Below are 27996 nucleotides of genomic sequence, written 5' to 3' on the forward strand. Positions count from 1 at the left end.
CAGGACCCATTTAGCCCCCCCAGAACCCCTATAGAGACCCCCAAACCCATTTAGGGACCCCCAGGACCCCTTTAGGGACCCCGAAACCCCTTCTGGAGACCCCCAGGACCTCTAGAGACCCCCCCAAACCCATTTAGGGGCCCCCAGGACCCCTATAGACACCCCAGAACCCATTTAGGGACCCCCAGAATCCCTATAGTGACCCCCAGGATCCCTTTAGACACCCCAGAACCCATTTAGGGACCCCCAGGACCCTTCTAGGGACCCCCAGGACCCCTGTAGACACCCCAGAACCCATTTAGGCCCCCCCAGAACCCCTATAGAGACCCCCAAACCCGTTTAGGGACCCCCAGGACCCCTTTAGGGACCCACAGGACCCTTCTGGAGACCCCCAGGACCCCTATGGACAACCCAGAAACCATTTAGGGACCCTCAGGACCCCTATAGAGACCCCCAAACCCATTTAGGGACTCCCAGGACCCCTATAGGCACCCCAGAACCCATTTAGGGACCCCCAGAATCCCTATAGACACCCCAGAACCCATTTAGGGGCCCACAGAACCCCTATAGAGACCCCCAGGACCCCTATAGAGACCCCCAGGACCCTTGTAGACACCCCAGAACCCATTTAGGGACCCCCAGAACTTCTCTAGAGACCCCCAGGACCCCTATAGACACCGCAAAACCCATTTAGGGAACCCCAGAACCCCTATAGAGACCCCCAGAACCCATTTAGGGACCCCCAGGACCTCTATAGGGACCCAAAAACCCATTTAAGGACCCCCAGAACTCCTCTAGGGACCCCCAGGACCCCTATAGACACCCCAGAACTCATTTAGGGACCCCCAGGACCCCTATAGACACCCCAGAACCCATTTAGGGCCCCCCAGAACCCCTATAGAGACCCCCAAACCCATTTAGGTACCCCCAGGACCCCTATAGACAACTCAGAACCCATTTAGGGACCCCCAGGACCCCTTTAGGGACCCACAGGACCCTTCTGGAGACCCCCAGGACCCCTATGGACACCCCAGAAACCATTTAGGGACCCTCAGGACCCCTATAGAGACCCCCAAACCCATTTAGGGACTCCCAGGACCCCTATAGGCACCCCAGAACCCATTTAGGGACCCCCAGAATCCCTACAGACACCCCAGAACCCATTTAGGGGCCCACAGAACCCCTATAGAGACCCCCAGGACCCTTGTAGACACCCCAGAACTCATTTAGGGACCCCCAGAACTTCTCTAGAGACCCCCAGGACCCCTATAGACACCCCAGAACCCATTTAGGGACCCCCAGAACCCCTATAGGGACCCCCAAACCCATTTAGGGACCCCCAGGACCCCTCTAGAGACCCCCAGAACCCATTTAGGGACCCCAAAACTGCCTTAGGGACCCCCAGGACCCCTATAGACACCCCAGAACTCATTTAGGGACACCCAGGACCCCCCAAACTCCTCCCTCCCCCCCCCCCTTTTTACCACCCCTTTTTGGGGTGCTCTCGCTTTTAGACCCCCCCCAATCCCTCCCCCACAAGTGGGCGTGGCCTCGGGCACGTCCTGTTTATTGGGGTCATAGGGGCGGGGCTTAATTAAGGGCGTTAATGAGGGAGCAATAAATAACGGAGGGGGCGGGGCCAACGGGGAAGGGGGCGGGGCTATAGGGTGATGGGCCCAGGGGAGCGCTTATAGGAATGAGGCGGGGGGGGGGGGGGGGGCTCTAGGACCCAGGGAAGCCCCTATAGGAATAGAAGGGGGGGCTCTAGGACCCTGAAGAGCCCCTATACCAACTGGGGAAGCCCTATAGGAACAGAAGGGGGGGCTCTAGGACCCTGAAGAGCCCCTATAGGAAGTGGAGAAGCCCTATAGGGACAGAAGGGGGGGCTCTAGGACCCTGAAGAGCCCCTATAGGAACTGGGGAAGCCCTATAGGAACAGAAGGGGGGCTCTAGGACCCTGAAGAGCACCTATAGGAACAGAAGGGGGGGGATCTACGACCCTGAAGAGCCCCTATAGGAACAGAAAGGGGGGGCTCTAGGACCCTGAGGAGGCCTTATAGGAATGAGACGGGGGGGGCTCTAGGACCCTGAAGAGCCCCTGGAGGAAGTGGGGGAGCCCTATAGGAAAGGGGCGGGGGGGGGCTCTAGGACCCAGGGGAGCCTCTATAGGAACAGGGAAAGGCTCTAAGGCGGGGCTATGGGGCAGTGGGCGGAGCCACGAGGTGGTGGGCGGAGCGACAGCAGCGCTAGATCGGAGTGGGCGTGGTCACACGACGGTGGGCGTGGCCTTGAGGCAATAGGCGGGGCTAACATGTTAATGCAGCGGGGGTGGGCGTGGTAAGATGGAAGTGGGCGTGGCTATGGGGCGGTGGGCGTGGCCTAGAAACGGTAGGCGGTGTTAGAGCATGTTGTGGGCGTGGCTAGTGGATTGTGGGCGTGGTCAGAGGGCGACAAATGTGACACGTGGGTGGTGGGCGTGGCCGTGCGGTTGGTGGGCGTGGCTATGGATGCCCGCGGGCGGTCGTTGAGGATACAGGCGTGGTCAACGGACGGTGGGCGTGGCCATGATGGCTGTGGGCGTGGCCTCGGGGCGGTGATTGACAGGCCGGGGTGGGGGATGGGGGTCACTTGCCCCGGATCTCGGCGTATTCGGGGGGTTCGGGGGGGCCTTTGGCGGGGGGAGGGGCAGCAGAGGGGGGCGGGGCCTGCCCCTCCCCCACCCCCAGCCCCCACCGCCGCAGCGCCTCCCGCAGACCCCGTCCCTGCGGGATAAACCAGTCAAACCAGTGCCTCCCAGTGCCCTCCCAGTGCCCTCCAGTGTCCCATCCCCTCCCGTTGTCGCCCAGTGCTTCCAGTAATCCCCAGTTCCCCCAGTTCTCCCAGTGCTTCCCCAGTCCCTCCCAGTACCCAGAAGTACCTCCCAGTTCACCCAGTGCCTCCCAGTGCCCCCATTCCCTCCCAGTCTCCTCCCAGTGCATCCCAGTACCCCACAGTGCTCCCATTCCCTCCCACTCCCCCCAGCACTCCCAGTGCCCCCATTCCCTCCCAGTGTCTCCCATTCCCTCCCAGTCTCCTCCCAGTGCCCCCCCCGCCCCACACCTGCAGGGGGTTCCCCTCGGGGTCCCCTCCCGGGGGTGGCACCTGGGTCACCTCTGGGCTTCCCGTCGCCTTCCTGAGAGGAGGGGGGGGGAGGGGGAGGGATAAGAGTCATTCCTAACCCCACATGACCTTTGGCCCCACCCTCAGTTTCCCCGGGCCTCAGTTTCCCTCCCAACCCCAACCCGAGCGTGACCCAAGGGAACCCCTATGAGAATGGGTTGGGGGCACTAGGACCCAGCAGAGACCCTATAGGAACGGGGGGCGGGGGGGGCTCTAGGACCCAGGGGAGCCCCTATGGGAATGGGGAGGGGGCACTAGGACCCAGCGGAGACCCTATAGGAACGAGGTGGGGGGGTTCTAGGACCCGGGAGAGCCCCTGTAGGAGCCTATAGCATTCGGAAAAGCCCCTATAGGAATGGAGAGGAGCACTAGGACCCAGTGGAACCCCTAGAGGAACGAGACAGGGGGGCTCTAGGACCCAGGGGAGCCCCTGTAAGAGCCTATAACACTCGGAAGATCCTGTATAGGAATGGAGAGGGGCACTAAGACCCAGCGGAGACCCTATAGGAACGGGGTGGGGGGGTCTAGGACCCAGGAGAACCCCTATAGGAGCCTATAGCACCCCAAAGAGCCCTTATAAGAATGGGGAGGGGGCACTAGGACCCAGTGGAGCCCCTATAGGAATAAGAGAGGGGCTTTAGGACCCAGGGGAGCCCCTAGAAGAACAGGTAGAGGGACTCTGGGGGCGTGGCCTCACAAGGGGAGGCGTGGCCTAAGGGGGTCTCAGAAAGGGCGTGGCCTAAGGAGGGGCGTGGCCTACGCGAGGGGGCGTGGCCTCTTGGACAGGGTCTTGCCTTAATTAAGGCCCTCTAAGGTGGGTCTCGTGAGGGGGTGGGGCTTATTGGGCCCTGAGGGCGTGGCCTACCTAAAGGGGGCGTGGCCTACCTAAAGGGGGCGTGGCATTTCTAAGGGGGCGTGGCTTATCACCGGTTGGGTTTGGCCCATCCCCTCCTCCCCATTGTTTGCCCCCCTGGGGGGGGTGGGTGATCTCCCCCCCCCAAAGGGGGAGTGGCTTATCTCAAAGAGGGGCGGGGCTTTTTCCCCACAAAAGGGGCGTGGCCTCCTCCCCCAGTGGGCGGGGCCAGGTCTCTCACTTGCGGCGGCTCTGGCTGAGGTAACAGACGAGGGCGATGACGATGGCGAAGGCCACGACGGCCCCAACGGGACCCACTTTGGCCCAAACGAGACCCCCTGGGGGAGGGGGAGGGAAAAGGGGGGGGGGCAAAACATCAGCTGAGAGGGTAATAAACCCTTTCTACCCCCTCCCGGGGGGGGGCAATTACCCCTCCCCACTCCCCCCCCCCCCCCCCAGTGAGAACCCAAGAGGGAAAAATTGCCCCTTCAAAGGGTTAAATCCCATCCTGGAAGGGGTAAATAAACCCTAAGAGGGGGTAAATAATGGGGAGGGGGGCAAATAATGGGGGGGGCAAATAATAGGGGGGGGGCAAATAATGGGGAGGGGCAAATAATGGGGGGGGGAGGTGAGAATGTGCCCTCCAATTTGGGGGGAAAAGGGATTTTGGGGGGTCTGAGGGGAGGAATGAATCGCGGGGGGGGTAAATAGTATGTGATGGGGGTAAATAAAGGGGAGGGGAGGGGCTTAAACCAAGGGGGAGGGGCTTGAATCAAGGGGGAGGGGCTTAAATCCGGGGGAGGGGCTTAAATCAAGGGGGAGGGGCTTAAATCGCCCTGTGTGGGGCTCAATGGGGCGTGGGAAAATCTTGGCAGGAATTCCCACGCCCCATAAATGACCCTATGGGGGATACTGGGGGATACTGGGAGACACTGGGGTGACACTGGGGTGACATTGGGTGACACCGGGTGACATGAGGTGACACCGGGATGGGTGACACGTGGTCCTCAATGGGATTTGGGGGTCAACGGAGCGTGGGAAAATCCTGCCAGGAATTCCCACGCCCCATAAATGACCCTCTGGGGGACATTGGGTGACACTGGGAGACACTGGGGTGACAGCGGGTGACATAAGGTGACATAAGGTGACATAAGGTGACACCGGGATGGGTGACACGCGGTTCTCAATGGGATTTGGGGGTCAACGGAGCGTGGGAAAATCCTGCCAGGAATTCCCACGCCCCATAATGACCCTCTGGGGGACATTGGGTGACACTGGGAGTCACTGGGGTGACACTGGGTGACACTGGGGTGACATAGAGTGACACCGGGTGACATGAGGTGACACCGGGATGGGTGACACGCGGTTCTCAATGGGATTTGGGGGTCAACGGAGCGTGGGAAAATCCTGCCAGGAATTCCCACGCCCCATAATGACCCTCTGGGGGACATTGGGTGACACTGGGTGACACTGGGAGTCACTGGGATGACACTGGGTGACACTGGGGTGACATAGGGTGACACCGGGTGAGATGAGGTGACACCGGGATGAGTGACACGTGGTTCTCAATGGGATTTGGGGGTCAACAGAGCGTGGGAAAATCCTGCCAGGAATTCCCATGCCCCATAAATGACCCTATGGGTGACACTGGGGGACACTGGGTGACACTGGGGTGACATAGGGTGACACTGGGATGACATAGGGTGACACCGGGTGACATGAGGTGACACCGGGATGGGTGACACGCGGTTCTCAATGGGATTTGGGGGTCAACGGAGCGTGGGAAAATCCTGCCAGGAATTCCCACGCCCCATAAATGACCCTCTGGGGGACACTGGGTGACACTGGGAGACACTGGGAGACACTGGGTGACACTGGGGTGACATAGGGTGACACTGGGGTGACATAGGGTGACACTGGGTGACATGAGGTGACACCGGGATGGGTGACACGTGGTTCTCAATGGGATTTGGGGGTCAACGGAGCGTGGGAAAATCCTGCCAGGAATTCCCACGCCCCATAAATGACCCTCTGGGGGACACTGGGGGACACTGGGAGACACTGGGATGACATAGGGTGACACTGGGGTGACATAGGGTGACACTGGGTGACATAAGGTGACACCGGAATGGGTGACACGTGGTCCTCAATGGGATTTGGGGGTCAACGGAGCATGGGAAAATCCTGCCAGGAATTCCCACGCCCCATAAATGACCCTATGGGTGACACTGGGTGACACTGGGAGACACTGGGGTGACATAGGGTGACACTGGGTGACATAGGGTGACACTGGGGTGACATAGGGTGACACCGGGTGGGATGAGGTGACACCGGGATGGGTGACACGCGGTTCTCAATGGGATTTGGGGGTCAACGGAGCGTGGGAAAATCCTGCCAGGAATTCCCACGCCCCATAAATGACCCTCTGGGTGACACTGGGGTGACACTGGGGTGACATAGGGTGACATAGGGTGACATAAGGTGACATAAGGTGACATCGGGATGGGTGACACGTGGTCCTCAATGGGATTTGGGGGTCAACGGAGCGTGGGAAAATCCTGCCAGGAATTCCCACGCCCCATAAATGACCCTCTGGGGGACACTGGGTGACACCGGGTGACACTGGGGTGACATAGGGTGACACCGGGTGACACCGGGTGAGCTGGGGTGACACCGGGTGACACCGGGTGACATGAGGTGACACCGGGATGGGTGACACGTGGTCCTCAATGGGATTTGGGGGTCAACGGAGCGTGGGAAAATCCCACCAGGAATTCCCACGCCCCATAAATGACCCTCTGGGGGACATTGGGTGACACCGGGTGACACCGGGTGACAGCGGGTGACACCGGGTGACATAAGGTGACATAAGGTGACATAAGGTGACACCGGGATGGGTGACACGCGGTTCTCAATGGGATTTGGGGGTCAACGGAGCGTGGGAAAATCCTGCCAGGAATTCCCACGCCCCATAATGACCCTCTGGGGGACATTGGGTGACACTGGGTGACACCGGGTGACAGCGGGTGACACCGGGTGACATAAGGTGACATAAGGTGACATAAGGTGACACCGGGATGGGTGACACGTGGTTCTCGATGGGATTTGGGGGTCAACGGAGCGTGGGAAAATCCCGCCAGGAATTCCCACGCCCCATAAATGACCCTCTGGGGGACACTGGGTGACACTGGGTGACACTGGGGTGACACTGGGGTGACATAGGGTGACACCGGGTGACATAGGTTGACACTGGGGTGACATAGGGTGACACCGGGTGACAAGAGGTGACACCGGGATGGGTGACACGTGGTTCTCAATGGGATTTGGGGGTCAACGGAGCGTGGGAAAATCCTGCCAGGAATTCCCACGCCCCCTAAATGACCCTCTGGGGGACACTGGGTGACACTGGGTGACACTGGGGTGACATAGGGTGACACTGGGATGACATAGGGTGACATAGGGTGACATAAGGTGACATAGGGTGACACCGGGATGGGTGACACGCGGTTCTCAATGGGATTTGGGGGTCAATGGAGCGTGGGAAAATCCTGCCAGGAATTCCCACGCCCCATAAATGACCCTCTGGGGGACATTGGGTGACACCGGGTGACACCGGGTGACAGCGGGTGACACCGGGTGACACCGGGTGACAGCGGATTCCCCTTCTCACCGGGATGTTGGAAGCGCAGCTGTTGGCGGACGCTTCCATGGGGGTTGCGGGCGGCGCAGAGGACGGCGAGACGGGGGTCGAGGGTCCCCCTGAGGGTGAGGATAGCGGTGACGGTGACACCCCCAAACGTTGTCCCCCGTTCCGGAGTTGTCACCGTCACATCCCGATGACCTTCGGTAACGGTGACGTTGCGAGATGGAAGTTCGAAGGTGACGGAAGGTTCCGGAACTGCTGACGCCGAACAGACGCAACGAGCGCCGTCGCTTCCAGGGGTACAGCGGGAGTCGGAGAGGAGGAGAGGGGGGTCTGCGGGAGGGGGGCACCCCCAAAAAACACACCCTGGGATCCCCCAAAAACAGAGACGGGGACCCCCAAAATACACCCAGGGACCCCAAAAACCCCCTAAAACACCCCAAAAAGGCACCCAGGGACCCCCAAAAACAACCCGAGGACCCTAAAAACAGACCCGGGGACCCCAAAAATGAACCCAAGAACCCCAAAAACGCACCCAGGGACCCCAAAAACAGACGCAGGGACCCCAAAAATGCACCCGGGAACCCCAAAAAATGCACCCAGGGACCCCAATAACCAACCCAGGGACCCCAATACGCCCCTTAGGGACCCCATTAACCCCTTAGTGACCCCAATACCCCCCTCAGAGACCCCAATGCCCCCTTAGGGACCCCAATACCCCCCTTAGAGACCTCAATACTCTCCTTAGGGACCCCAATACCCACCTAAAGGACCTCAATACCTCCCTTAAGGACCTCATTAACCCCTTAGGGACCCCAATACCCCCCTTAGAGACCCCAATACCCCCCTTAAGGACCTCATTAACCCCTTATTGACCCCAATACCCCCTTAGAGACCCCAATACCCCCCTTAGAGACCCCAATATCCCCCTCAGAGACCCCAATACCCCCCTTAGGGACCTCATTAACCCCTTAGTGACCCCAATACACCCCTCAGAGACCCCAATACTCCCCTTAGAGACCCCAATACTGCCCTTATTGACCCCAATACCCCCCTTAGCGACCCCATTACTCCCCTTAGAGACCCCAATATCCCCCTTAGTGACCCCAATACCCCCCTTAGGGACCCCAATACCCACCTTAAGGACCTCATTAACCCCTTAGTGACCCCAATACCCCCCTTAGAGACCCCAATTCCCCCTTCAGAGACCCCAATACCCCCCTTAGGGACCCCAATTCCCCCTTTAGGGACCCCAATACCCCCCTAAAGGACCCCAATACCCCCCTTAAGGACCTCATTAACCCCTTAGTGACCCCAATACCCCCCCTTAGAGACCCCAATACCCACCTTAAGGACCCCAATACCCCCCTTAGTGACCCCATTAACCCCTTAAGGACCCCAATACACCCCTTAAGGACCCCAATACTCCCCCTAGACACCCCAATACCCCCTCTTAGGGACCTCATTAACCCCTTAGTGACCCCTTACACTCTACAGTGAGGTTGAAGGGGAGGCTGCTCTCTCCGTGCTGGTTCTCGGCGCGACACAGGTATTCGCCGGCGTCCTCCGGGGCGGCGGATTCCAAAGTCATCGTCACTTGGGGTTCATAGACGGCCACGGCCACCACCCGACGTCCCCGCGTCACCGAGACGATGGGTGCTGGGTGGCTGGCGGCTCCGCATGTCACCCACACCGGGTCCCCGGCCACCACCCACAGCGACCCGTTGAGCATTGGGGAGCGCGGGGCGTCTGGAGGGGGGAAAAAGGGGGGTTCAGGGGGGAAAAAGGGGGGTTTGGGGGGGAATAAAGGAGGTTTGGGGGGGAATAAAGGGGGTTTGGGGGGAATAAAGGGGGTTTGGGGGGGATAAAGGGAGGTTTGGGGGGGAATAAAGGGGGTTTGGGGGGATAAAGGGGGGTTTGGGGGGATAAAAGGGGGTTTGGGGGGGATAAAGGGGGGATAAAGGGGGGTTTGGGGGGATAAAGGGGGTTTGGGGGAGAATAAAGGGGGTTTGGGGGGGAATAAAGGGGGGTTTGGGGGGGACAAAGGGGGTTTGGGGGGATAAAGGGGGGAAAAAGGGGGGTTGAGGGGGGAATAAAGGGGGGTTTGGGGGGAATAAAGGGGGGTTTGGGGGAATAAAGGGGGTTTGGGGGGGATAAAGGGGGGTTTTGGGGGGAATAAAGGGGGTTTGGGGGGAATAAAGGGGGTTTGGTGGGGAATAAAGGGGGGTTTGGGGGGAATAAAGGGGGTTTGGGGGGGAATAAAGGGGGGTTTGGGGGGGATAAAGGGGGTTTGGGGGGGAATAAAGGGGGGTTTTGGGGGGGATAAAGGGGGTTTGGGGGGATAAAGGGGGTTTGGGGGGAGATAAAGGGGGGTTTGGGGGGGAATAAGGGGGGGGACCCCAAAAAGGGGACCCAGAAGGGGCCCAAGAGTGCCACAAAGGAAGGATCTTGGGGTGCCCAGAAGGGGGGACCCCAAAAAGGGACCCAAAGAGAGGGTTATGAGGGTGTCCAGAGGGGGGGACCCCAAAAAGGGACCCAAAGAGAGGGTTATGAGGGTGTCCAAAGGGGGGGGACCCCAAAAAGGGACCCAAAGAGAGGGTTATGAGGGTGTCCAGAGGGGGGGACCCCCAAAAAAGGACCCAGAGGTGCCCAAAGAGAGGGTTATGCGGGAGTCCAGAGGGGGGGACCCCAAAAAGGGGACCCGAGAGGAACCCCAAAGTGACCCAAGGGAAGGATCTTGGGGTGCCCAGTGGGGGGGACCCCAAAAAGGGGACCCAAAGAGAGGGTTATGAGGGTGTCCAGAGGGGGGGGAACCCCAAAAAGTGACCCACAGGTGCCCAAAGAGAGGGGTACGAGGGAGTCCAGAGAGGGGGACCCCAAAAAGGGGACCCGAGAGGAACCCCAAAGTGACCCAAGGGAAGGATCTTGGGGTGCCCAGAAGGGGGGACCCCAAAAAGGGTCCCAAAGAGAGGGTTATGAGGGTGTCCAGAGGGGGGGACCCCAAAAAGGGGACCCAAAGAGAGCGTTATGAGGGAGTCCAGAGGGGGGGACCCCAAAAAGGGACCCAAAGAGAGGGTTATGAGGGTGTCCAGAGGGGGGGGACCCCAAAAAGGGACCCAATGGGAGGGGTACGAGGGTGTCCAGAGGGGAGGGGACCCCAAAAAGGGACCCAAAGAGAGGGTTATGAGGGTGTCCAGAGGGGGGGACCCCAAAAAGGGGACCCAGGAGGGACCCCAAAATGACCCAAGGGAAGGATCTTGGGGTGCCCAGAAGGGGGGACCCCAAAAAGGGACCCAAAGAGAGGGTTATGAGGGAGTCCAGAGGGGGGGACCCCCAAAAAAGGACCCAGAGGTGCCCAAAGAGAGGGGTACGAGGGAGTCCAGAGGGGGGGACCCCAAAAAGGGGACATGAGAGGGACCCCAAAGTGACCCAAGGGAAGGATCTCGGGGTGCCCAGAGGGGGGGACCCCAAAAAGGGACCCACAGGTGCCCAAAGAGAGGGGTACGAGGGAGTCCAGAGGGGGGGACCCCAAAAAGGGGACCCAGGAGGGGCCCAAGAGTGCCACAAAGGAAGGATCTTGGGGTGCCCAGAGGGGGGAACCCCAAAAAGGGACCCAAAGAGAGGGTTATGAGGGTGTCCAGAGGGGGGGACCCCAAAAAGGGGACCCAAAGAGAGGGTTATGAGGGTGTCCAGAGGGGGGGATCCCAAAAAGGGGACCCAGGAGGGACCCCAAAATGACCCAAGGGAAGGATCCCGGGGTGCCCAGAGGGGGGGACCCCAAAAAGGGACCCAAAGAGAGGGTTATGAGGGAGTCCAGAGGGGGGAACCCCAAAAAGGGCCCCAAGGGATGACCCCAGGGGGCTTCCCAAGATGGGGTCCCCCCCCTGTGCCCCCCAATTCTCACAGGCCACGTGTAGCTCGACGGTGCGGTTGTGCCGCCCGTGGCGGTTCTCGGCGACGCAGCTGTAGGTTCCGGCTTGATCCGGTTCGACCCGGGGTAAATCCAGGTGTAAACGGGTTGAAACCGGTTCTTCCCGTAAAACGGTGCTCCCCCGAAACCAAGAGAGCAAAGGCGGGGGGCGCCCCTCGGCTTCGCACCCCAATTCCACCGGGGAACCTTCCACCACCTCACCGGGACCCGAAACCTCCAGGACCTGCGGAGAGTCTGGGGGGGAAAGGGTTAACGGGAGCCTAAATAGGGACCTTGAACCCCAAAATAAGGAGCTGAACCCCCAAAATAGGGACCTTGAACCCCAAAATATGGACCTTGAACCCCAAAATAGGGAGCTGAACCCCAAAATAGGGACCTTGAACCCCAAAATACGGAGCTTGAGGACCAAAATACGGAGAGTCTGGGGGGGAAAGGGTTAACGGGAGCCTAAATAGGGACCTTGAACCCCAAAATAAGGAGCTGAACCCCAAAATAGGGACCTTGAACCCCAAAATAGGGACCTGAACCCCAAAATAGGGACCTTGAACCCCAAAATACGGAGCTTGAGGACCAAAATACGGAGAGTCTGGGGGGGAAAGGGTTAACGGGAGCCTAAATAGGGACCTTGAACCCCAAAATAAGGAGCTGAACCCCCAAAATAGGGACCTTGAACCCCAAAATAAGGACCTTGAACCCCAAAATAGGGACCTTGAACCCCAAAATACGGAGCTTGAGGACCAAAATACGGAGAGTCTGGGGGGGAAAGGGTTAACGGGAGCCTAAATAGGGACCTTGAACCCCAAAATAAGGAGCTGAACCCCCAAAATAGGGACCTTGAACCCCAAAATATGGAGCTTGAGGACCAAAATAGGGACCTTGAACCCCAAAATATGGAGCTTGAGGACCAAAATAGGGACCTTGAACCCCAAAATATGGAGCTTGAGGACCAAAATAGGGACCTGAACCCCAAAATACGGATCATGAACCCCAAAATATGGAGCTTGAGGACCAAAATACGGAGCTTGAGGACCAAAATAGGGACCTGAACCCCAAAATAGGGACCTGAACCCCCAAAATAGGGACCTGAACCCCCAAATAGGGACCTGAACCCCAAAATAGGGACCTGAACCCCCAAATAGGGACCTGAACCCCAAAATATGGAGCTTGAGGACCAAAATATGGAGCTTAAGCACCAAAATAGGGACCTTGAACCCCAAAATAGGGACCTGAACCCCAAAATATGGACCTTGAAGACCAAATTATGGACCTTGAGAACCAAAATATGGACCTTGAAGCCCAAAATATGGAGCTTGAGGACCAAAATAGGGACCTGAACCCCAAAATAGGGACCTGAACCCCAAAATAGGGATCTTGAGGGCCAAAATACGGAGCTTGAGGACCAAAATAGGGACCTGAACCCCAAAATAGGGACCTTGAACCCCAAAATATGGAGCTTGAGGACCAAAATAGGGACCTGAACCCCAAAATAGGGACCTTGAGCACCAAAATATGGACCTGAACCCCAAAATAGGGACCTTGAACAACATTTAGACGTTCTCCACCCATGGAAGGAGCTCTTGGAGCCCATTTAGACGTTCTCCACCCATGGAAGGAGCTCTTGGAGCCCATTTAGACGTTCTCCACCCATGGAAGGAGCTCTTGGAGCCCATTTAGACGTTCTCCACCCATGGAAGGAGCTCTTGGAGGCCCATTTAGACGTTCTCCACCCATGGAAGGAGATCTTGGAGCCCATTTAGATGTTCTCCACCCATGGAAGGAGGTCTTGGAGCCCCATTTAGACGTTCTCCACCCATGGAAGGAGGTCTTGGAGCCCATTTAGATGTTCTCCACCCATGGAAGAAGGTCTTGGAGCCCATTTAGACGTTCTCCACCCATGGAAGAAGGTCTTGGAGCCCATTTAGATGTTCTCCACCCATGGAAGGAGGTCTTGGAGCCCATTTAGACGTTCTCCACCCATGGAAGGAGGTCTTGGAGCCCATTTAGACGTTCTCCACCCATGGAAGGAGGTCTTGGAGCCCATTTAGACGTTCTCCACCCATGGAAGGAGGTCTTGGAGCCCATTTAGACGTTCTCCACCCATGGAAGGAGGTCTTGGAGCCCATTTAGATGTTCTCCACCCATGGAAGGAGGTCTTGGAGCCCATTTAGACGTTCTCCACCCATGGAAGGAGCTCTTGGAGCCCATTTAGACGTTCTCCACCCATGGAAGGAGGTCTTGGAGGCTCATTTAGACGTTCTCCACCCATGGAAGGAGCTCTTGGAGCCCATTTAGACGTTCTCCACCCATGGAAGAAGGTCTTGGAGCCCCATTTAGACGTTCTCCACCCATGGAAGAAGGTCTTGGAGCCCATTTAGACGTTCTCCACCCATGGAAGGAGGTCTTGGAGCCCATTTAGATGTTCTCCACCCATGGAAGAAGGTCTTGGAGCCCATTTAGATGTTCTCCACCCCTGGAAGGAGGTCTTGGAGCCCCATTTAGACATTCTCCACCCATGGAAGGAGCTCTTGGAGCCCATTTAGACGTTCTCCACCCATGGAAGGAGGTCTTGGAGGCCCATTTAGACGTTCTCCACCCATGGAAGGAGGTCTTGGAGCCCATTTAGACGTTCTCCACCCATGGAAGGAGCTCTTGGAGCCCATTTAGACGTTCTCCACCCATGGAAGAAGGTCTTGGAGCCCATTTAGATGTTCTCCACCCATGGAAGAAGGTCTTGGAGCCCATTTAGACGTTCTCCACCCATGGAAGGAGCTCTTGGAGCCCCATTTAGATGTTCTCCACCCCTGGAAGGAGGTCTTGGAGCCCATTTAGACGTTCTCCACCCATGGAAGAAGGTCTTGGAGCCCATTTAGACGTTCTCCACCCATGGAAGGAGGTCTTGGAGCCCACTTAGATGTTCTCCACCCATGGAAGGAGGTCTTGGAGGCCCTCAACTCACATTGGACGTCGAGGCTGGTGGAGGTCTGGAAGGTCAAAGTGCTGTTGGTGAAGGTGACTCTGCATTCCAACCTTCGTCCTCCATCTTCTCGTCGGACTCGGAACTTCAGGAAAGCCCAAACGGTGGCTGCTCCGCTTTCATCTTCTCGTAGTTGACGTTCGGTGACCTCCAAGAGGTCCTCGGTCCCATCCCACCGGATCCGAGGACGAAGTTCGGGGCAATTATCCGGAACGCGACATTGAAGTTCTACTTCTTCACCGGCAACGACTTCAGGAGGTACTTCCAGGATGGGTTCTTCTGGAGAGGAACCGGGTGAGAACATCAGGGTGAGGTTCAGGAGAACCTCGTTGGGGTTGAGGGAGGGCCAGAAGGTCACCATGGGGTGGTGGAACCCCAAGATGGGGTGGTGGGACCCCAAAAGACCAAGAGTGGAGACCCTCATTGGGTCCAGAAGGTCACCATGGGGTGGTGGGACCCCAAATGACCAACACTGGAGGACCTCAGTGGGTCCAGAAGGTCACCATGGGGTGGTGGAACCCCAAGATGGGGTGGTGGGACCCCAAAAGACCAACACTGGAGGACCTCATTGGGTCCAGAAGGTCACCATGGGGTGGTGGAACCCCAAGATGGGGTGGTGGGACCCCAACTGACCAAGAGTGGAGGACCTCAGTGGGTCCAGAAGGTCACCATGGGGTGGTGGGACCCCAAAAGACCAACACTGGAGACCCTCAGTGGGTCCAGAAGGTCACCATGGGGTGGTGGAACCCCAAGATGGGGTGGTGGGACCCCAACTGACCAAGACTGGAGGACCTCAGTGGGTCCAGAAGGTCACCATGGGGTGGTGGAACCCCAAGATGGGGTGGTGGGACCCCAAAAGACCAACACTGGAGGACCTCAGTGGGTCCAGAAGGTCACCATGGGGTGGTGGAACCCCAAGATGGGGTGGTGGGACCCCAACTGACCAAGAGTGGAGACCCTCATTGGGTTCAGAAGGTCACCATGGGGTGGTGGAACCCCAAGATGGGGTGGTGGGACCCCAAAAGACCAACACTGGAGGACCTCAGTGGGTCCAGAAGGTCACCATGGGGTGGTGGAACCCCAAGATGGGGTGGTGGGACCCCAACTGACCAAGAGTGGAGGACCTCAGTGGGTCCAGAAGGTCACCATGGGGTGGTGGAACCCCAAGATGGGGTGGTGGGACCCCAAAAGACCAAGAGTGGAGACCCTCATTGGGTCCAGAAGGTCACCATGGGGTGGTGGGACCCCAACTGACCAAGAGTGGAGGACCTCATTGGGTCCAGAAGGTCACCATGGGGTGGTGGAACCCCAAGATGGGGTGGTGGGACCCCAAAAGACCAACACTGGAGAACCTCAGTGGATCCAGAAGGTCACCATGGGGTGGTGGAACCCCAAGATGGGGTGGTGGGACCCCAAAAGACCAACACTGGAGGACCTCAGTGGGTCCAGAAGGTCACCATGGGGTGGTGGGACCCCAACTGACCAAGAGTGGAGGACCTCAGTGGGTCCAGAAGGTCACCATGGGGTGGTGGAACCCCAAGATGGGGTGGTGGGACCCCAAAAGACCAAGAGTGGAGGACCTCAGTGGGTCCAGAAGGTCACCATGGGGTGGTGGAACCCCAAGATGGGGTGGTGGGACCCCAACTGACCAAGACTGGAGGACCTCAGTGGGTCCAGAAGGTCACCATGGGGTGGTGGAACCCCAAGATGGGGTGGTGGGACCCCAAAAGACCAACACTGGAGGACCTCAGTGGGTCCAGAAGGTCACCATGGGGTGGTGGAACCCCAAGATGGGGTGGTGGGACCCCAACTGACCAAGAGTGGAGGACCTCAGTGGGTCCAGAAGGTCACCATGGGGTGGTGGAACCCCAAGATGGGGTGGTGGGACCCCAAAAGACCAACACTGGAGGACCTCAGTGGGTCCAGAAGGTCACCATGGGGTGGTGGGACCCCAAGATGGGGTGGTGGGACCCCAACTGACCAAGACTGGAGGACCTCAGTGGGTCCAGAAGGTCACCATGGGGTGGTGGAACCCCAAGATGGGGTGGTGGGACCCCAAATGACCAAGACTGGAGAACCTCATTGGGTCCAGAAGGTCACCATGGGGTGGTGGAACCCCAAGATGGGGTGGTGGGACCCCAAAAGACCAACACTGGAGGACCTCAGTGGGTCCAGAAGGTCACCATGGGGTGGTGGAACCCCAAGATGGGGTGGTGGGACCCCAAAAGACCAAGAGTGGAGGACCTCAGTGGGTCCAGAAGGTCACCATGGGGTGGTGGAACCCCAAGATGGGGTGGTGGGACCCCAAAAGACCAACACTGGAGGACCTCAGTGGGTCCAGAAGGTCACCATGGGGTGGTGGAACCCCAAAAGATGTCCCAGATCCTCCAAACTGGGCTCCCAGTCCCCCCCAAACCCCCCAAAATGGGGTCTCAGCCCCCCAAAACTCCCCTAAATGGCCTTCAAACCCCCCAAATGGGCTCTCAGCCCCCTTAAACCCCCCCAAAATGGGGTCTCAGCCCCCCAAAACTCCCCTAAATGGCCTTCAACCCCCCCAAATTGGCTCCCAGCCCCCCAAAATCCCCCCCAAAATGGGGTCTCAGCCCCCCAAATCCCCCCAAACTGGAGTCCCAGTCCCCCCAAATGGGCTCTCAGCCCCCCAAAACGTGGTCTCAGCCCCCCAAAACTCCCCTAAATGGCCTTCAACCCCCCCAAATTGGCTCCCAGCCCCCCCAAACCCCCCCAAAAATGGGGTCTCAGCCCCCCAAACAGACTCCCAGTCCCCCTAAATGGGCTCTCAGCCCCCCCAAAACGTGGTCTCAGCCCCCCAAAACTCCCCTAAATGGCCTTCAAGCCCCCCCAAATGGGGTCCCAGCCCCCCCAAATCCCCCCAAACTGGAGTTCCAGTCCCCCCAAAATGGGGTCTTAGCCCCCCAAACCCCCCAAATGGGCTCTCAGCCCCCTCAAACCCCCCCAAAACATGGTCGCAGCCCCCCAAAACTCCCCTAAATGGACTTCAACCCCCCCAAATGGGCTCCCAGCACCCCCAAATCCCCCCAAACTGGAGTCCCAGTCCCCCCAAAAGGTCTCTCAGCCCCCCAAATCCCCCCAAAATGGGGTCTCAGCCCCCCAAATAGTCTCTCAGCCCCCCAAAACGTGGTCTCAGCCCCCCAAAACTCCCCTAAATGGCCTTCAACCCCCCCCAAATTGGCTCCCAGCCCCCCAAAACCCCCCAAATGGCCTTCCAACCCCCCCAAATGGGCTCCCAGCCCCCCCAAACCCCCCAAAAATGGGGTCTCAGCCCCCCAGATCCCCCCAAACTGGAGTCCCAGTCCCCCCAAATGGGCTCTCAGCCCCTCAAATTCCCCCAAAATGGGGTCTCAGACCCCCAAATCCCCCCAAACTGGAGTCCCAGTCCCCCTAAATGGGCTCCCAGCCCCCCAAAACGTGGTCTCAGCCCCCCAAAACTCCCCTAAATGACCTTCAACCCCCCCAAATTGGCTCCCAGCCCCCCAAAACGTGGCCTCAGCCCCCCAAAACTCCTCTAAATGACCTTCAGCCCCCCCAAATTGGCTCCCAGCCCCCCCCCACCCCTCCTCCCAGTCCTCCCAGTGCCAAACTGGGTTGTTTTTTTTTTGGGGTTCCCCTTCCCCGGCACTTACCGAGCACTTGGAGGGTGGCGTGTTCCGAGAAGCTGTATTGATTGTAGCCCCCCAAATCCCCCCGAAAATAATACTTCCCGGCCAGTTCGGGGCTGAGGGGTCCGAGGCGAAGGGAACAATCGCGCACCCCGGGGTCCCCCGAAAGCTCCGCGCGCCCCGCGAAGCTCTCGTGAACGGCTCCCGCTCGCGACCGAGCTACGACCGGAGGGTAATTTTTGGGGTACGGACTCCCAAAATACCAAAGGCCGTGAACGGCGCTGGGACGAAGTTCTTCGGGGTACCCGAAACGACACGGGATGGCCACGCAGCCCCCCGACATTCCGGCCAGCGACGGCGGCATCCAAGCGGCCCACGGACCCCCGCGAACCCCTAGAAACGATGATTGGGGGGGTTATTAGGCAGAAAAGTGGGGTTCGGGGGGGGGTTTCGTGCTGGAATAAGGGAGATTTGGGGGGTTTATTAGGGCTAATGATGAGATTTGAGGCATTTATTAGCGCTAATAATGGGATTTGAGGGAATTATTAGCGTTAATAATGGGATATGAGGCGGTTATTAGCGCTAATAATGGGATTTGAGGCATTTATTAGCGGTTATAATGGGATTTGAGGCGGTTATTAGCGCTAATAAAGGGATTTGAGGCGGTTATTAGTGGTAATAATGGGATTTGAGGCGGTTATTAGCGCTAATAATGGGATTTGAGGCGGTTATTAGCGCTAATAATGGGATATGAGACATTTATTAGCGCTAATGATGGGATTTAAGGCATTTATTAGCGGTAATAATGGGATTTGAGGCGGTTATTAGCGCTAATAATGGGATTTGAGGCATTTATTAGTAGTAATAATGGGATTTGAGGCGGTTATTAGCGCTAATAAAGGGATTTGAGGCGGTTATTAGCGCTAATAATGGGATTTGAGGTGGTTATTCGCGGTAATAATGGGATTTGAGGCATTTATTAGCGCTAATAATGGGATTTGAGGCGGTTATTAGCGCTAATAAAGGGATTTGGGGCAGTTATTATAGGTAATAATGGGATTTGAGGCGGTTATTAGCGGTAATAATGGGATTTGAGGCATTTATTAGCGCTAATAATGGGATTTGAGGCAGTTATTAGAGCTAATAATGGGATTTGAGGTGGTTATTAGCGCTAATAAAGGGATTTGGGGCAGTTATTATAGGTAATAATGGGATTTGGGGCAGTTATTAGCGGTAATAATGGGATTTGAGGCAGTTATTAGCGCTAATAAAGGGATTTGGGGCAGTTATTATAGGTAATAATGGGATTTGGGGCAGTTATTAGCGGTAATAATGGGATTTGAGGGAGTTATTAGTGTTAATAATGGGATTTGGGGCAGTTATTAGCGGTAATAGTGGGAATTGAGGCAGTTATTAGCGCTAATAATGGGATTTGAGGCAGTTATTGGCGCTAATAATGGGATTTGAGGCGGTTATTAGCGCTAATAAAGGGATTTCAGGCAGTTATTAGTGGTAATAATGGGATTTGAGGCAGTTATTAGCGCTAATAATGGGGTTTGGGGCAGTTATTGGCGGTAATAGTAGGAAATGAGGCTGTTATTAAGGCTAATAATGAGATTTGGGGCATTTATTAGGGGTCATATTGGGATTTGAGGCGGTTATTAGCAGTAATAATGGGATTTGAGGCTGTTATTAGCGCTAATAATGGAATTTGAGGCGGCTATTAGCGCTAATAATGGGATTTGAAGCAGTTATTAGCTCTAACATGATGGGATTTGAGGCCATTATTAGGAGTAATAATGGGATTTGAGGCGGTTATTAGGACTAATAATGGAGTTTGGGGCATTTATTAGGGCTAATTATTGGATTTGGGGCTGTTATTAGGGCTAATAATGGAGCTGAGGGCATTTATTAGGGCTAATAACGCAACTTGGTGTAGTTATTTGTTCTAATAATGAAGTTCAGAGCATTTATTAGCTCTAATAACGGCATTTTGGGGCATTGATTAGGGCTAATAATGGGTTGGGGGCGTTTATTAGCGCTAATAATGGCGTTTGGGGCATTTATTAGGACAAATAATGCGGTTTGGGTCAGTTATTTGCTCTAATAATGAGCTTTAGAGCAATTATTAGGGCTAATAATAGACTTTCAGGCACTTATTAGGGCTAATAATGGGATCTGGGCCAATTATTAGGGCTAATAATAGACTTTCAGGCACTTATTAGGGCTAATAATGGGTTCTGGGCCAATTATTAGGGCTAATAATAGACCTTTAGGCACTTATTAGGGCTAATAATGGGATCTGGGCCAATTATTAGGGCTAATAACGAGGTTTGGGGCAGTTATTAGCGCTAATAACAGGGTTTGGAGCTCATTAACGGGGTTGGAGCCTCTGTTAATGGGGTACTGGGACCCTCCCAGTCCCCTCCCAGTCCCTCCCAGTCCCTCCCAGTTTCTCCCAGTCCCCTCCCAGTCCCCTCCCAGTCCCCTCCCAGTCCCTCTCCAGTTCCTCCCAGTCCCCTCCCAGTTTCCTCCAATCCCTCCCAGTTTCCCCCAGTCCCTCCCAGTCCCCTCCCAGTCCCCTCCCAGTCGCTCCCAGTTTCCCCCAGTCCCATCCCAGTCCCTCCCAGTCCCTCCCAGTTTCCCCCATTCCCATCCCAGTCCCTCTCCAGTTCATCCCAGTCCCCTCCCAGTCCCTCCCAGTCCCCTCCAGTTTCCCCCAGTCCCTCCCAGTCCCCTCCCAGTCGCTCTCCAGTCCCTCCCAGTTTCCCCCAGTCCCATCCCAGTCCCTCCCAGTCCCTCCCAGTTTCCCTCAGTCCCTCCCGGTCCCATCCCAGTCCTTCTCCAGTTAATCCCAGTCCCTCCCAGTCCCTCCCAGTCCCATCCCATTCCCTCTCCAGTCCCTCCCAGTTTCCCCCAGTCCCTCCCAGTCCCTCTCCAGTTCGTCCCAGTCCCCTCCCAGTTCCCTCCCAGTCCCTCCCAATTTCCCCTAATCCCTCCCAGTCCCTCTCCAGTTCATCCCAGTCTCCTCCCAGTCCCTCCCAATCCCTCCCAGTCCCTCTCCAATTCATCCCAGTCCCTCCCAGTGCTTCCAGTTGCCCCCAGTCCCCTCCCAGTCTCCCCCCAGTTCCCCCCAGTCCCCTCCCAGTCCCTCCCAGTCCCTCCCAGTGCTCCCAGTACCTGGCGGCAGGGTGAGCAGCAGGAGGGCGGTGGGGAGGGCTGCGGCCACCGGACTCATGGCTGGAGATACCAGTGTCACCAGTATCCCCTCCCAGTATCCCCAGTATCCCCAGTATCCCCTCTCAGTATCCCCCAGTGTCACCTATATCCCCTCCCAGTATCCCCAGTATCACCAGTATCCCCTCCCAGTATCCCCCAGTGTCACCAGTATCCCCTCCCAGTATCCCCAGTATCACCAGTATCCCCTCCCAGTATCCCCCAGTATCACCAGTATCCCTTCCCAGAGTCCCCAGTATAACCAGTATCTCCTCCCAGTATCCCCCAGTATCACCAGTATCCCTTCCCAGAGTCCCCAGTATCCCCAGTATCCCCTCCCAGTATCCCCCAGTGTGGCCCAGTATAACCAGTGTCTCCTCTCAGTATCCCCCAGTGTCACCTATATCCCCTCCCAGAGTCCCCAGTATAACCAGTATCCCCTCCCAGTATCCCCCAGTATCACCAGTATCTCTTCCCAGTATCCCCCAGTGTCACCCATATCCCCCAGTCTCATCCAGTATCCCCAGTATCCCCTCCCAGTATCCCCCAGTATCCCCAGTACCCCTCCCAGTATCCCCCGGTGGCCCCCAGTAGCCCCCAGTGCCTCTGTCCCAGTGTCCCCAGTATCCCCAGTGTCCCCTAATGTCCCTTTCCCAGTATCCCCAGTGCCCCCAGTATTCCCAGTGACCCTCTCCCAGTGCCCCCAGTGCCCCCAGTGCCCCCAGTGTCCCCAGTGTCCCTCTCCCAGTATCCCCAGTGCCTCCAGTGTCCCCAGTGTCCCTTTCCCAGTGCCCCCAGTGTCCCCAGTGCCCCATCCCAGTATCCCCAGTGTCCCCTATTGTCCCTCTCCCAGTGTCCCCAGTGCCCCATTATCCCCATTGTCCCTGTCCCAGTGTTCCCAGTATCCCCAGTGCCCCGTCCCAGTATCCCCAGTATCCCCTATTGTCCCTCTCCCAGTATCCCCAGTGACCCTCTCCCAGTGTCCCCAGTATCCCCAGTGTCCCCTATTGTCTCTGTCCCAGTGTCCCCAGTGCCCCCAGTATCCCCAGTAACCCTCTCCCAGTATCCCCAGTGTCCCCCATTGTCCCCTCTCCCAGTATTCCCAGTGCCCCATTGTCCCCATTGTCCCCTCTCCCAGTATTCCCAGTGCCCCCATTGTCCCCATTGTCCCCTCTCCCAGTATTCCCAGTGCCCCCATTGCCCCCATTGTCCCCATTGTCCCCTCTCCCATTGTCCCCATTGTCCCCATTGTCCCCTCTTTATCCCCATTGTCCCCTCTCCCAGTATTCCCAGTACCCCCATTGCCCCCATTGTCCCCTCTCCCAGTATTCCCAGTGCCCCCATTGTCCCCATTGTCCCCTCTCCCAGTATTCCCAGTGCCCCCATTGTCCCCTCTCCCAGTATCCCCAGTGCCCCATTGTCCCCATTGTCCCCTCTCCCAGTATTCCCAGTGCCCCATTGTCCCCATTGTCCCCTCTCCCAGTATTCCCAGTGCCCCATTGTCCCCATTGTCCCTCTCCCAGTATTCCCATTGCCCCCATTGTCCCCATTGTCCCCTCTCCCAGTATTCCCATTGCCCCCATTGTCCCCATTGTCCCCTCTCCCATTATTCCCAGTGCCCCCATTGTCGCCATTGTCCCCTCTCCCAGTATTCCCAGTGCCCCATTGTCCCCATTGTCCCCTCTTTATCCCCATTGTCCCCTCTCCCAGTATTCCCAGTGCCCCCATTGTCCCCATTGTCCCCTCTCCCAGTGCTCCCAGTGCCCCATTGTCCCCATTGTCCCCTCTCCCAGTATTCCCATTGCCCCCATTGTCCCCATTGTCCCCTCTCCCAGTATTCTCAGTGCCCCCATTGTCCCCATTGTCCCCTCTCCCAGTATTCCCAGTGCTCCCATTGTCCCCATTGTCCCCTCTCCCAGTATTCCCAGTGCCCCCATTGTCCCCATTGTCCCCTCTCCCAGTATTCCCAGTGCCCCATTGTCCCCATTGTCCCCATTGTCCCCTCTCCCAGTATTCCCAGTGCCCCATTGTCCCCATTGTCCCTCTCCCAGTATTCCCAGTGCCCCCATTGTCCCCATTGTCCCTCTCCCAGTATTCCCAGTGCCCCATTGTCCCCTCTTTACCCCCATTGTCCCCTCTCCCAGTGTTCCCAGTGCCCCCATTGTCCCCATTGTCCCCTCTCCCAGTATTCCCAGTGCCCCCATTGTCCCCATTGTCCCCTCTTTATCCCCATTGTCCCCTCTCCCAGTATTCCCAGTGCCCCATTGTCCCCATTGTCCCCTCTCCCAGTATTCCCATTGTCCCCATTGTCCCCTCTCCCAGTGTTCCCAGTGCCCCCATTGTCCCCATTGTCCCCTCTCCCAGTATTCCCAGTGCCCCATTGTCCCCATTGTCCCCTCTTTATCCCCATTGTCCCCTCTCCCAGTATTCCCAGTGCCCCCATTGTCCCCATTGTCCCCTCTCCCAGTATTCCCAGTGCCCCCATTGTCCCCTCTCCCAGTATTCCCAGTGCCCCCATTGTCCCCATTGTCCCCTCTCCCAGTATTCCCAGTGCCCCATTGTCCCCATTGTCCCCTCTCCCAGTATTCCCAGTGCCCCATTGTCCCCATTGTCCCACTCCCAGTATTCCCAGTGCCCCCATTGTCCCCATTGTCCCCTCTCCCAGTGCCCCATTGTCCCCTCTCCCAGTGCCCCATTGTCCCCTCTCCCAGTGCCCCCAGTGCCCCATTGTCCCCATTGTCCCTCTCCCAGTATTCCCAGTGCCCCCATTGTCCCCATTGTCCCCTCTCCCAGTATTCCCAGTGCCCCCATTGCCCCCATTGTCCCCATTGTCCCCATTGTCCCCTCTCCCAGTATTCCCAGTGCCCCATTGTCCCCATTGTCCCCTCTTTACCCCCATTGTCCCCTCTCCCAGTATTCCCAGTGCCCCCATTGTCCCCATTGTCCCCTCTCCCAGTATTCCCAGTGCCCCATTGTCCCCATTGTCCCCTCTCCCAGTATTCCCAGTGCCCCATTGTCCCCATTGTCCCTCTCCCAGTATTCCCAGTGCCCCCATTGTCCCCATTGTCCCCTCTCCCAGTATTCCCAGTGCCCCCATTGTCCCCATTGTCCCCTCTCCCAGTGCTCCCAGTGCCCCCATTGTCCCCATTGTCCCCTCTCCCAGTGCCCCATTGTCCCCTCTCCCAGTATTCCCAGTGCCCCCATTGTCCCCTCTCCCAGTATTCCCAGTGCCCCCATTGCCCCCATTGTCCCCATTGTCCCCATTGTCCCCATTGTCCCCAGTGCCCCCCCACACCCCAAAACCCCCTTTATTCCCCCCCAAACCCCCCTTTTTATGCCCCCCCCCCCCTTTGGGTCCCCCCCCTTTGGACATTCCGGACAATCCAATGTCACCTCCACAACCGGAGGGGACAAAGGGACCCTCTGTGTGTGTTGTGTCCCCCCCCCCCCCCCCCAACCCTCAGCGCACCCCCAAACGCCTCCATGTGTGTGAGTGCCCCCCCCCCCAACCCCGGGGGGGCTCCGATGGGGCAGAGGGGGGGAATAAAGGGGGGTTTGGGGGGGATAAAGGGGGTTTGGGGGGGAATAAAGGGGGGTTTGGGGGGATAAAGGGGGGTTTGGGGGGAATAAAGGGGGTTTGGGGGGAATAAAGGGGGGTTTGGGGGGGATAAAGGGCTTTGGGGGGGATAAAGGGGGGTTCGGGGGGAATATAGGGGGGTTGAAGGGGATAAAGGGGGGTTTGGGGGAATAAAGGGGGGTTTGGGGGGGGATAAAGGGGGGTTTGGGGGGGATAAAGGGGGTTTGGGGGGGATATAAAGGGGGGTTTGGGGGGGATAAAGGGGGTTTGGGGGGAATAAAGGGGTTTGGGGGGGATAAAGGGGGGTTTGGGGGGGAATAAAGGGGGGTTTGGGGGGGAATAAAGGGGGGTTTGGGGGGGATAAAGGGGGGTTTGGGGGGGGAATAAAGGGGGTTTGGGGGGGATATAAAGGGGGTTTGGGGGAATAAAGGGGGTTTGGGGGGGCAAAAAGGGGGGGCCGGGGGGGGCCCCCTCGGAGCCTGGTGGCACCACCAGGGCCACAAGGACCCGTTTGTCCCCAAGATGGGGTGACGTCACCTCCGGGGGGGGGGGACACAAAGAGGGGGGGACACATCTGGGTACCCTGGGGGGGGTTAAGGGGGGGTTTGGGGGGGGCAAAGAGGGGGTTTGGGGGGGTCAAAGTGGGGGTTTGGGGGGTTAAAGTGAGGGTTTGGGGGTCAAAGTGGGGAGTTTGGGGGTTTGGGGGGGTCAAAGTGGGGAGTTTTGGGGTTTGGGGGTCAAAGTGGGGGGTTTGGGGGTCAAAGTGGGGGGGTTTGAGGGTTTGGTGGGATCAAAGTGGGGGTTTGGGGGTCAAAGTGGGGGTTTTGGGGGTCAAAGTGGGGGTTTGAGGGGATTTTTGGGGGTCAAAGTGGGGGGGTTTGAGGGTTTGGGGGGGTCAAAGTGGGGGTTTGAGGGGATTTTTGGGGGTCAAAGTGGGGGGGTTTGAGGGTTTGGGGGGTCAAAGAGGGAGTTTGGGGGGTCAAAGTGGGGGGGGTTGAGGGTTTGGGGGGGTCAAAGTGGGGGTTTGGGGGTCAAAGTGGGGGGTTTGGGGGTTAAAGAGGGGGTTTTGGGGGGGTCAAAGTGGGGAGTTCTGGGGTTTGGGGGGGTCAAAGTGGGGGGGGTTGAGGGTTTGGGGGGTCAAAGTGGGGGTTTGGGGGTCAAAGTGGGGGTTTTGGGTGTCAAAGTGGGGATTTTGGGGGTCAAAGTGGGGGTTTGGGGGGGTTTTGGGGGTCAAAGTGGGGATTTTGGGGGTCAAAGTGGGGGTTTGTGGGGGTTTTGGGGGTCAAAGTGGGGGGTTTGGGGGTCAAAGTGGGGGGTTTGGGGGTCAAAGTGGGGGTTTGAGGGGGTTTTGGGGGTCAAAGTGGGGGGTTTTGGGGTTCGGGGGGGTCAAAGTGGGGGGTATTGGGGGGGTTTTGGGGTTCGGGCGGGGTCACATTGGGGTTTGGGGGTTCAGATTTGGGGGTTCAGAGAGGTTTGGGGGTTCAGAGGGGCTTGGGGGGGGTCAGGTTAGGGGGAGGCGAAGGGATTTGGGGGGGGTCGGTGGGGGGGGTGTCAAAGTTGGGGTGCCGGGGGGGGGGGCAGAGGGGTTTGGGGGGGTTTGGGGGGGGCAAAGGGGGGCGGGCAGAGGGATTTGGGGGTTCGGGGGGGTCAAAGGGGGGGGCAGAGGGATTTGGGGGGTTCGGGGGGGGATTTGGGGGTTCGGGGGGGTCCCCCCCTTCTCACCCGTTGTCCGAAGGGGCCGAGTGGGGGGGGGGGGGGCAGAGACCGGGAGTTATCAATGGGGGGGGGGGGCAGGGCTAAAGGGGAGGGACTGGGAGGGACTGGGAGGGACTGGGAGGGACTGGGAGGGACTGGGAGGGCACTGAGGGGGACTGGGAGGGACTGGGAGGAACTGGGAGGGGACTGAGGGGGACTGGGAGAGACTGGGAGGGACTGGGAGGGGACTGGGAGGGACTGGGAGAGACTGGGAGGGCACTGAGGGGGACTGGGAGGGACTGGGAAGGACTGGGAGGGCACTGAGGGGGACTGGGAGAGACTGGGAGGGACTGGGAGGGCACTGGGCTATACTGAGAAGGACTGGGAGGAGACTGGGAGGGCACTGGGAGAGACTGGGAGGGACTGGGAGGGGGCAGAGGGGGACTGGGAGGGGACTGGGAGGGGTCTGAGGGGGACTGGGAGGGCACTGAGGGGGACTGGGAGGGACTGGGAGGGGACTGGGAGGGACTGGGAGGGCACAGAGGGGGACTGGGAGAGCGCTGGACTATAAAGGGAGAAACTGGAATATACTGGGAGGGACTGGGAGAGCAATGGTCTATACTGGGACGGACTGGACTATACTGGGAGAGCACTGGGAGAGCACTGGGAAGGACTGGGAGGGCACTGGGAAAGACTGGGAGAGACTGGGAGGGGGCAGAGGGGGACTGGGAGGGACTGGGAGAGACTGGGAGGGGGCAGAGGGGGACTGGGAGGGACTGGGAGGACACAGAGGGGGACTGGGAGAGCGCTGGACTATAAAGGGAGAAACTGGAATATACTGGGAGGGACTGGGAGAGCAATGGGCTATACTGGGACGGACTGGACTATACTGGGAGAGCGCTGGGAGGGCACTGGGAAGGACTGGGAGGGCACAGAGGGGGACTGGGAGGGACTGGGAGGGCACTGAGGGGGACTGGGAGGGACTGGGAGGGGACTGGGAGGGGACTGGGAGGGACTGGGAGGGACTGGGAGAAACCGGGAGGGACTGGGAGGGGACTGGGAGAAACTGGGAGGGACTGGGAGGGCACTGGGAGAGACTGGGAGGGACTGGGAGGGGGCAGAGGGGGACTGGGAGGGACTGGGAGTAACTGGGAGAGGACTGGGAGGGGACTGGGAGGGGACTGGGAGGGGACTGGGAGGGACTGGGAGAAACCGGGAGGGACTGGGAGGGGACTGGGAGAAACTGGGAGGGACTGGGAGGGCACTGGGAGAGACTGGGAGGGACTGGGAGGGGGCAGAGGGGGACTGGG

At 58.2% G+C, this 27996-nt stretch overlaps 1 protein-coding gene across 2 annotated transcripts; it reads right to left on the minus strand.

Moving 5' to 3' along the window:
- Window positions 1-1990: 1990 nt before the first annotated feature.
- Window positions 1991-26728, minus strand: LOC128849918 (Schwann cell myelin protein-like). 2 transcript variants are annotated; one of them, XM_054052636.1, is made up of 10 exons: window positions 26714-26728; window positions 21379-21438; window positions 18223-18591; window positions 14543-14836; window positions 11560-11820; window positions 9144-9404; window positions 7683-7988; window positions 4254-4350; window positions 3100-3172; window positions 1991-2762 (listed from the first exon to the last, which is right to left on the minus strand). In XM_054052636.1, the coding sequence occupies exons 2-10, from the start codon at window positions 21434-21436 to the stop codon at window positions 2625-2627; spliced, it is 1857 nt and encodes a 618-aa protein (XP_053908611.1). In that variant the 5' UTR covers window positions 21437-21438; window positions 26714-26728; the 3' UTR covers window positions 1991-2624. The 2 variants fall into 2 exon arrangements, with proteins under 2 accessions (XP_053908611.1, XP_053908610.1); XM_054052635.1 differs by having other exon boundaries at window positions 14543-14839.
- Window positions 26729-27996: the final 1268 nt, after the last annotated feature.

Source organism: Cuculus canorus, chromosome 35 (assembly GCF_017976375.1).
Source record: "Cuculus canorus isolate bCucCan1 chromosome 35, bCucCan1.pri, whole genome shotgun sequence".
NCBI classification, from domain to species: domain Eukaryota; kingdom Metazoa; phylum Chordata; class Aves; order Cuculiformes; family Cuculidae; genus Cuculus; species Cuculus canorus.

Excerpts from the sequence above, each read along its gene's own strand:
- LOC128849918 (XM_054052635.1), bottom strand. The coding sequence starts at position 21,436 with ATGAGTCCGGTGGCCGCAGCCCTCCCCACCGCCCTCCTGCTGCTCACC. Across the intron at positions 9,405-11,559 it reads CGTCGAGCTACACGTGGCCT|ACGCCCCGCGCTCCCCAATG; the intron begins GTGAGAATTGGG and ends TCCCCCCTCCAG. Across the intron at positions 7,989-9,143 it reads CTTCAACCTCACTGTAGAGT|ACCCCCCTCTCCTCCTCTCC; the intron begins GTAAGGGGTCAC and ends CCCCTCCCGCAG.